Source organism: Danio aesculapii, chromosome 1, assembly GCF_903798145.1.
Source record: "Danio aesculapii chromosome 1, fDanAes4.1, whole genome shotgun sequence".
In the NCBI taxonomy this organism is placed as follows: domain Eukaryota; kingdom Metazoa; phylum Chordata; class Actinopteri; order Cypriniformes; family Danionidae; genus Danio; species Danio aesculapii.
This window is the reverse complement of record NC_079435.1, coordinates 26,343,578-26,353,660: the sequence shown is the minus strand read 5'-3', so window position 1 is coordinate 26,353,660 and position 10,083 is coordinate 26,343,578. Positions and strand designations below refer to the sequence as shown.

At 36.1% G+C, this 10,083-nt stretch overlaps 1 protein-coding gene across 1 annotated transcript; it reads left to right on the top strand.

Moving 5' to 3' along the window:
* The first annotated feature begins 220 nt into the window (after positions 1-220).
* kctd12.2 (potassium channel tetramerisation domain containing 12.2) lies at positions 221-1,742 on the top strand. The gene has a single exon (XM_056458061.1). It carries the CDS (start codon positions 305-307, stop codon positions 1,118-1,120), a length of 816 nt encoding a protein of 271 aa, XP_056314036.1. The 5' UTR covers positions 221-304; the 3' UTR covers positions 1,121-1,742.
* The last annotated feature ends 8,341 nt before the right edge of the window (positions 1,743-10,083 follow it).

The window sequence follows — 10,083 nt, the reverse complement described above, 5'->3', positions numbered from 1 at the left end:
CGAACTCTACCAAAAATGAATAAATACATTGGAAACTCCACAAATCATAACATCAAGCTTATCCACATAAATGAGCAGATACCAAATAGTAGTAAATTCATAATCATAACATTTCTATCACGTGATGCACCCATTATTGTAAGCATTCAGATTTTTCGCAGGGTGGTAGTAAAGAGTTAATACAGCCGTCAGATTCCTCCTCCTACGTAACTCTGTTTAGCCTACATAAACAAAGCAGAAATATTTCTTTCCACTCTTCTTCAGACCCGTGATTGCACCGGAGGTCTCGCGCAGAAGTGCAGAAATGGATAAGACTCGCGCGGACGCTCCTTCACCGCGATTCTCCGAAATCATTGAGCTCAATGTCGGAGGGCAAGTTTACGTTACGCGCCACTCAACTTTGCTCTCCGTGCCCAATTCTTTGCTTTGGACCATGTTCAGTCAGAAGAAACCCGCGGAACTTACCACCGACAGCAAAGGACGCTTCTTTTTGGACAGGGACGGCTTTTTGTTCCGTTATATTTTGGATTACTTGCGGGACCAGACTCTGGTTTTGCCTGATTACTTCAAAGAGAAAGCGAGCCTCCTTAAAGAGGCAGAATATTTCCAACTCCAAGACCTGGCAAAGCGCCTGAGACCTGCGGTCAGCAAGGAGAACTCCATTAGCGAGGAGGTTTGCCAGAGCGACCCGGAGGAGGCTGCGCTCGCCGGCACCAGTATGACCAGCACCGGCCCCCGCTCACCGTCTTTGGACGCGAGGAAAACTGGCTTCATAACCATCGGTTACAGGGGCTCGTACACTATAGGACGAGACCTTCAACAGGACGCAAAATTTCGACGGGTGGCGAGAATCACCGTGTGCGGCAAAACGTCTCTCGCCAAAGAAGTTTTCGGGGAGACGCTGAACGAGAGCAGAGACCCCGACAGACCCCCAGAGAGATACACATCTCGGTATTACCTGAAGTATAATTTCCTGGAGCAAGCCTTTGACAGGCTGGCGGAGGTGGGCTTCCACATGGTTGCGTGCAGCTCCACGGGCACCTGTGCGTACGCGAGTAACGACCCCAACGAGGACAAAATCTGGACGAGTTACACCGAGTATGTATTCTGCAGGGAGTGAAGTACTGTAGTGGACTCACTTGGGAACTGTTATTCAAACACATTTCTTGGACACTCACGTTTCCATTCGTTGCGCGCCACGAATGTGTAGTTTTGTGCCACAATGTCAATATGTCAAAACGAAGTAGAGACCATCAATCGCTGGGAAAAATATGCATATTTTGTGTGTAAAAATAATTTAACTGCGGATCAGCTAAATCTGCTCTCTGTTCTCAGAATTTTTAGCATTTAGTTGGAGAAAGCACAAAATATACTCTGAATTATACGACCTTTTAAAACCATATCAAACTTAGTACCGCCAAAGTTCTTAATATTATGTGAGTTTAACAGTGAATCACATCACACTTTTATTATTTTCTATCAATTTATGTTGAATTATTGTTCAGCTTTTTATTGAGTAGCCTGCATCCAGAATCTTTGCAAACAAAAAACTAAATGTCGACCAGAATAAAAAATTTTGCAACGTTTTCTAAAACATATACTCCCACCTGTCTGCTTTTCACTGAACCTTGATGCATCACATTTGTTTTTGTTTGTGTGTATTTGCACTATGTATTTTATTTTTACTCTTACCCAACATGTCTGTCAGCTTCACACACATAATAAACTAATCATGAAAGACATATTTTGAATTGAGACTCTGAATAGTAATTGGAATGGCGCGCACTGTATTTACTTTTGACAGCTTTCTAACTAAATGAAATCTACATGGAGGAACAAGCTGCATGCAGCTAGTCTAATATAATTTGCAGTGTTAGATTAAACGCATCTGATATCCTGTCACAGGTTGCATGAATCGACAGATGTAAAGATATGAAGCTCAGAACTTGTGGTTGGTGCGAACAGAGCACCTTTTGTGATAGTGCAAAAGTCGGGTGAAGAGGGCGGAGGCTCAGAAAGGAGATGTGAATGTGAGTGGAGAAGAGACACTGTCTGGCCTGAGGAAACAGATGGAATACTAGGAGACAGAACAGGAACTAGGCCTGAGTCTGCCAGCGGTCCCGTGGCTAAACACGCCATCTAAACGGTATTAATGTAAAACATGCGATTACTTCTTCATGTTCCATAGATGCTATTAGAATATGCAAATGCATTTCAAAATAGACATGCTTACAATTAAAGCTGTGTGCACAGCATATGAGTGAAAACACTGGACCACCTGGAGAGTGTCAGTATCACAGAGACAGGAACAAATTCTCTCTCCAGAGGAAGTAGTATCAAGAGGAAGAGCGAAAGCAGAAAACCAGCAAAAAATACACAGAACAGAAAACAAAGAGCCCTCACTTTGACTCTGAAAATGTGTGTGGTCAGTGTTAATAAGTGACAGAGGTACTGAGACTGTCAGTGCACTTATTTACAGAGGAAATTCAATTATATTAATAAAATGATCATTAAAAAAGAATAATCTAACTTTGAATGATTTTTTTGTATTGTCATTTGTGATGGTCAATATTATTAGACCCCTTAAGAATTTTTTTCAATTGTCTACAGAACAAACCAATGTTATACAATAGCTTGCTACTAAACCTACCTTGCTTATTTAACCTAGTTGAGCCTTTAAATTAAATGTTTAGCTAGTATATCTAAAAATATCTAATAATATATTATGTATTTTCATCGTGGCAAAGATAAAATAAATCAGTTATTAAAACTATTATGTTTAGAAATGCGTTGAAAAAAATCTTTCCGTCTTTCCGTGAAACAGAAATTGGGGATAAAATATAAAAGAATTAAAATGTAACTTTAAGGCTAATAATTCTGACTCCTAACTATATTTATAGTGACTTTGCAATCACAGAAGTTACTTATGCAGCAAGATTGCAACAAAGTCTTTCAAAATTTTAACTGACAGTAATGACGCTGCAAAGAGGAGTTTAAATGTTGTTGCTGCTTGCATACTTTTCACACTTTAAACTTGTGGTTCCTTTTTGGTGCATTCCACCCACACACAGAGTGACAAACCATCATGACTTTATCTGTTCTGCAAAACACACAAAAAAACCTTCCCTCTGTTTGACAAAAGTGAAAATAGGCCTTGCCACACTTCTAAACACTGAAGAAAAAAACAGCTTGCTTTTGCATGACCATGGTCACACTAGAGGCCAGAGTTATTTGGTAAGTCTAGATTTATGTGGTCAAGAAATGATTATTATGCAATGCCTTTCATTCCATGGAAGTACAATATGAATAACAGACTAGGAATCTAGGAAGAACACTATTAACAAAAGTTTCCTGTTTTATCCAGAAGGTGTTTTCCACATGTGATGTACATTTACTATTAAGTGTAACTGGTAAAAAAAAACTAAGAGTTTTTAAAAAACAGTGTCTGAAAGGTCTCCCCCCCACTCTTTCTCTCTCGCTCTCTCTTGTGTGTTGTAATAATTCAGTGAAATACTTTGTCTCTCTTTGCCAGACCGGAGACATACACTATGGAAGAGACACCAGATGCATGGTCCTGGTCAATGCGTTCCCTAGCATCAAGACACTGTTTGTTCTCTTGGATTCTTTTGACAATACAGTATATGTTCTTTTAAACATTTAAAAGTATAAATACTTTTAAAATGAATGTTTATTAAGCAAATGAAAAAAAAAAAACAGTTTTTAGGCAGATACTGCAGAAAGACAAATATATTTACAGCGCTGTGATCTGAAAATTTATTAATTGCTGTTTTCTCACTGCTGTCATTTTTGCTCTGCAATTTATGTCTTTACTGAGAAGACTCTCGCCTAATCTAATACACTGTATAAATTGTTTATTTAGACTAAAATAAATAGTTTATTTAGAGTAAAAAAAAAAAAAGAGTAGGGGAGAGCGTACAAAAAGTAACACTTTTTGGCCAAATAATGAACAAAGTAATTGAGTTAGACAAACCATATTTTTTACCAACAACACACAAACCTCTCCTACAAATGAGCACTGGTTGTATGATCGCTGCACCTATGGTTTCTGTGCAGTATTGCCAAAAGTGCCAGGAGTAAAAATGTTACTATTTACCCCACATGCGTGGCAAGTTGTACCAGACAAAGGGTTAGTTGTAACACATGCTTATAAAGTCAGATTTCAGAAAATTAATTTAAATTCAGTTTACTTTAAATAGTATATTTCCTAAGTACTTAACTCATTATTTTAATTCTTCATAGCACAGCATGTTTATTTATATATCTATTAGATAAACACACTTGAATTTGTTTGCAATATTAATCGTTATTATACAATGCATTTATTTACATTATTAGCAATAAAATTAGATTTTTTTTTAAATTGTTAAATAAAAAATTATCCAGTAAAATAAAAAATACTTTTATGCTTTATGTTTCTCCTGTGTTTCTCCTCCAAATTTCACCAAACTTTTCAGTAATTGGCAGGAAGACGTCTGCCGACACTGTGGTGAAAACCTCAGAAGCATGGCATGGTTAACCAATACCTTAAAACTCTGTTACATTTTACCCCGCGTTACTTTGCACCCCCCCCCCCCCCTGCTCTCCTACAACCATTGATTCAAAAGCAACAACTTGACTTTATTTGAATAAGTGAGAGAACCCATTGTAACTTGGAAATGTTAAGATGATTTAACTTTTTTATAATTATGCACATACATCTCATTTACTTCTTCATTTTAAGGCAACCACTTACTTTTAAAAGCAACAGGTTTACTCACTTATTTTAAGTTAAGTCAACAAATCATTTTTTAAAGCGTATGTTTATATTGCTGGAAAAGCATCTCCAGCCTATTTGAACTTTTTTTTAAAGATTAGACTGGATGCAACTTTGTTCAGAGTACAAATACAGAGCCAATGAAATGCAATTACCATCTAAACAGAAGTGCAAACAACAATATAAATAAAAATATTTATTAAAAAATGTATATTAGCTTTTTGACATACAGTGCCAGTTATGATGTAGACGGGCAGAGACTGGCTTAATGCAAATGACTGGAAATATAATATAAGGTGTAGGGAAGTATAAATAAACAGAAGGTGATTATATAGTAAAACACATGGTGGATTATACAGTGAGGTACTGTATGTAAATAGCATATGTTAATACTGTATATGGCCACTGACCAGTGCAAATGACATCAGGAGTTAGAAATGGCCAAAAGGTCACAAAATATGCAAAATATATAGGGAATAAAAACATTGTGAGTGTGACATGGAGACAGGTTATTGTACAGCGCAATTTTTTAAGCATCAGATGATCCAATCAAAACTTCACGGTCAGGTCACCAGTGTAATTAACTAATAACAAAGGCTTTTCATTAGATCAACCTTAATCTCCCACCACCAGCCCAAAAAAAAGAATGTTCAACATTTATATACTGTGATGTGGTTCCAAAGCTTTTAAAATTTCCTTTTTATGTGGAACACAAAAGACGATATCTTGAAGAAAGTTGGAAATTCTGAAAACGTAACCCTATATATGTTTCTGGAGATCACAAATTATGTAGCTAGAAGTACGTAAGGTGGCACTTCATTTTTCAAAAGAACGCTATGGGGCGGTAAGATGCCATTCCTTTTCGCGTTTACCACTTACCTCTGTACAGATGGTAAATAGGTCAATCTGTGCTTTTGAAAATACTATTGGTTGGGTTTAGGGAAGGAGGAACGTGGGTCAGTCGATTGGTCAGTCATTCAGTCAGTCAAACAGTCAGTCGACAGTGGCCTCTGGTGTATTCACGAAAACAAACACTGCACAAAATGTTGCTCCCGGGACATATTTGGTGGTCTCCAGAAATGTATATAGAAGTACATTTTCAGAGTGAGCCTGGGTTGGGAGATTAGCAATTAACATCTAAAATAGGAAAAAATACCATGTAAATCAATGACTACCAGTTTCCAACATTGTTTAAAATATTTTCTTTAGTGTTCAATTCAAGAATGAAACACAAACAGGTTTGAAACAAGTGAAGAATGAGTAATTTATGAAAGATTTTTATTTTATCTATTAATTTTTTGCAAACTTTCCTTTTATTTTTTTACTATTTTTTTTAATTCATCTCTAGTAAATATGTTTACCTTTATTAATTCATTTGGTCCCACCTTATATTAGGTGGCCTTATGTACTTACACTAAACTTAATCATTTGTTACATTGTAAATACACGTTTTTCCTTGTATTATGATTAATTAAATACCTTTGTGTAATTAAATCTGTATTTAATTTCTGTAATTACGTTTGTAATTATAATGTTGACCATCCCTTAAACCTTAACCCACCCTTAAACCCATACCACCAAACCTGTCCCTTACCCTTGTATCAAACCTCAAGAGCACAAGAAGTGTTCTGCAACACAATATGAACACAGTAATACATTGTATTTATTTTTTTGATGCACATACATAGTAGTTAAGATCACTTAATATAAAGGGGGGTCATTTTTTTTTACTTTTTACATTTTTATTTTAGGCACTGTAGGGCATTGTGCTTCTGGTTGTACTACCCAAAAATGTATTATGTGTTATTTTAACTGCTACAACATACTTTAAATTAGTGGCACACTTGTTGGACACACCAAACATTTATGCTCTAAGGACAAAGTTTCAACAGCTGTCACTAGGGCAGTAATTTTCAAAAGGTATGCATTAGTACCCTATTAGCACTCCATAAAGGTGCATACTTGTGCTTTCATTATACAAATTAGTACCCAAAGCGCACACACTGGTACTTAACTGCTAATTATTAGTTCCTATTGAAAATGTAGCACCCCAGTGGCAGCTTTTGTTCTTTTTTTCTTTTCTTTTAACCCTGTGCTATTCAACCTCACTCTCATTGGCCAGGTAATGTGATAATTCAGTTGAATGTTGTGACCTATAGGCTATAAGTTATTATCTATATTATGTATATCATTAAGAGTCATCATGATCATTAAAACCTATAGACTTTTTTTTAAATCAACATGTAACTTTTTTCCTCCAAAAATGATTAATTATTTCCCTGTGAAGTGCACACATTGACAGTAGGAGTACCATGGCTAGAATTGAAACGCTTTTTGAATTGTCAAGTGTCAATTGTGGTACATTAACAGCACTAAAATAAACATTCCAAAGGGAACACTTTTTGGAAACCAAGCCAAACATTCAATGTTTAGCAATACTGTTTTTTGAACTAACATTTAATTTTAGCTATTTATAACGTAACATTGTTAATACAATACATTAAACAGAAAATACTCATCAGACTGAGATTGCAATGAATGACAGCACAATTGCCTTACACAAAATTTGAAAACCTTAAATTCCATGCATTAACCCTACTATTAGTCTAGGGGTCATTTTTTTTTGCTTTAAATTTAGTGCCTAATTTAATGTGGATGACTCAGTGAACATGAAATTAGCATGTTAATATTTTTTTTTTCAATGTCCTGTACTCATTTTGTAACCAGGTGGATTATTTCTAGGGCTGTTGACGTTACAATCTAACTTTGCTATCCAAATATTGTACTGATATTACTGTAAACTTAGTTACTAAATTCATTTTGACTAAGGTATATCTTCAAAAACTGAAGGAGTACTGCTGATGGTACTTACTAACTTTGCCATCTGGAGAGACATAAACAATGAACACTGATCACACTTACCAAATCCGTAGAGGCAGGACAATCAACACCAACTGAAAACACGTCTTTTTTTAAAAAGAAGACAAGTTGCAAATGCAGATTTCACCATTTCCAGATTCAAAAAGCTCTTAAATAAAAAATGTTTCTTACAAGCATATTTTTGTTGAGTGTTAGCAGACCACTGTAATCCAACTGCTTGGGTCCACACACAAGCTGTGCTCTCATCACGGGAAAATGAAAACAAAACTTTTGTTCCTGCACATTTAAAACTGGAACGGAAGAATTGTCCAAGAGCAATTCTTCTTCTTCTTCCACTTGTTTTAATTATGGTTGGCAACACAACGTGGCGTCTCTCGGAACACTGTAACAGGTAAAAGAATCTTTAAAGCTATATCATAATAATGAAGTTGCATCTCATTCACAATAGAGCGAGCTGATTGGTTCGAAGTTGAACCATGTCTTTCTCATGAATTAGTGAACAGATATGCTGAAAACTGAATGACGTCATTGTACCAGCTGGCACAGACATCCAATATTCATGCTGGAATATACACAATGATCTCATTGCGCGGCATTGCTTTAAAATTTATTTTCAAACTGGAAGAACAAATGTTCTCAAAACAAGGCAAAAACAACCGATTTTCTCTTTTTAGTGAAATATATGTGTCCTAATAGTGTTTTTAGCAACACAGGACATACACTTGTCTGTTAACATCTTAAAAATGTGTTTTGGTGTTTTGTTACCGTTTAAAGAGTCAAACATGGCATAAATTATTTTACACAAGCCTTTTAGTAAAAAAATAAGTAACATTTTGGAAGTTAAAATTGCAGGGGTCAGATTGACCCCAGAAGATAAAAGTGTTACCAGAATTGTAGGTTAATAGAAGGGTTAAACAGAGGAGATGCTTAAATTTGATTGTTTTTTTTTTTCGCCACAGCCATATCACTTTTCAGCACCACAGCCATATCACCCTGCAGTCCAAGACCGGTTACTCACTGAAGCTAAGCAGGGCTAAGCCTGATTATTACCTGGATGGGAGACCACATAGGAAAAACTAGGTTGCAGTTGGAAGTGTTGTTAAAGAGGCCAGCATTCAACCTGTGGTCTGTGTGAGTCCTAATGCCCCAGTAAGAGTGAAGGGGACAAAATACTGTCAGTGGGCACCGGCTTTCAGATGAGATGTTAAACCGAAGTCCTGACTTTCTGTGATCATTAAAAATCCCATGGCACTTCTCGTAAAGAGGGGTGTAACCTCAGTGTCCTGACCAAAGTCCCTCAATTGGCCCTTACAATCATAGCCTCCCAATCATCTCTATCCACTGAATTGGCTCTATCACTCTCTCTTCACTTCACCAATAGCTGGTTTGTGGTGAGCGCACTGGCGCCCTTGTCCTGTGGCTGCCATTGCATCATCCAAGTAGATGCAGAACACTGGTGGGGGTGTGGAGAGACCCCCCCCCCCCCATGATTGTAAAGCTCTTTGGGTGTATGACCATACACAATAAATGCACTATATTTATATACACATTACAATAATTTTTTTTCACACCTAGGCAAATACATAAATAAGTTCATGTGCATTAAATGCATTGTAGACATTTTATTGTATTTTTGCAGTAACTTACAGGCAGCACTGTTGCCAGCAGGTGACGGCAACTGCCTCTTTACAGTAACTTACATTGAAATGTGTTTACAGTAGCAGGGTCCTACCGCAGTTTCGTTTTACAGTAAAATAGCATTACCACAAACTTTTTTTAATGGTAAAACTCTCTATACCACATTTTAATTTTATAGTATGACAATTTTTACAGTACTTTTCCTGTAATTTATTTTCATTTTACACTAGCAGTACAATACCTTTAAGTTTAGTATTTTCTATTGAATTTAATAAACTCCAAGCAAGCGATGAGATTATGTAGAACAGTATTTTTATTTTTCATTGTTATTATATCCATTTTAAATGTTTTACAAATGTAATTTTCATTCATCAATCTATTTTAAATCCATTTTGTGACACGAGATGTTAATTTAAAAAAAATTGTTAACTGTAATCTTCATTTACAGTAGCAGTACTTGATTACATTAATTACAGTAATACTACAAATCCCTAATATACAGTAAGTTACTGTATTACCTACAATGCAGTGCAGTTTACAGTAGTGAACTGTAAAGAATGTGTGTGGTATTTTACTGGGTGTTTTTGCAGTAAATAACTGTAAAATTGCATCAAATCCTAACAGTGTATTTGTGCATGCTGTTCATTTAAAGATCTGTGTGCACAGTTATGAATGGTCTGGAGGATTTTCTCTTTTTTTTTTCAGCTCAGATATATTGCTCTGTGAGCCTCTGTAATAAACCACAGAGAGTCTTTGGCTCTATGTAAACCAACTCCATAGCGACAAGCCTG

Coding starts and splice junctions, on each gene's coding strand:
- kctd12.2 (XM_056458061.1), top strand. CDS start 305: ATGGATAAGACTCGCGCGGACGCTCCTTCACCGCGATTCTCCGAAATC.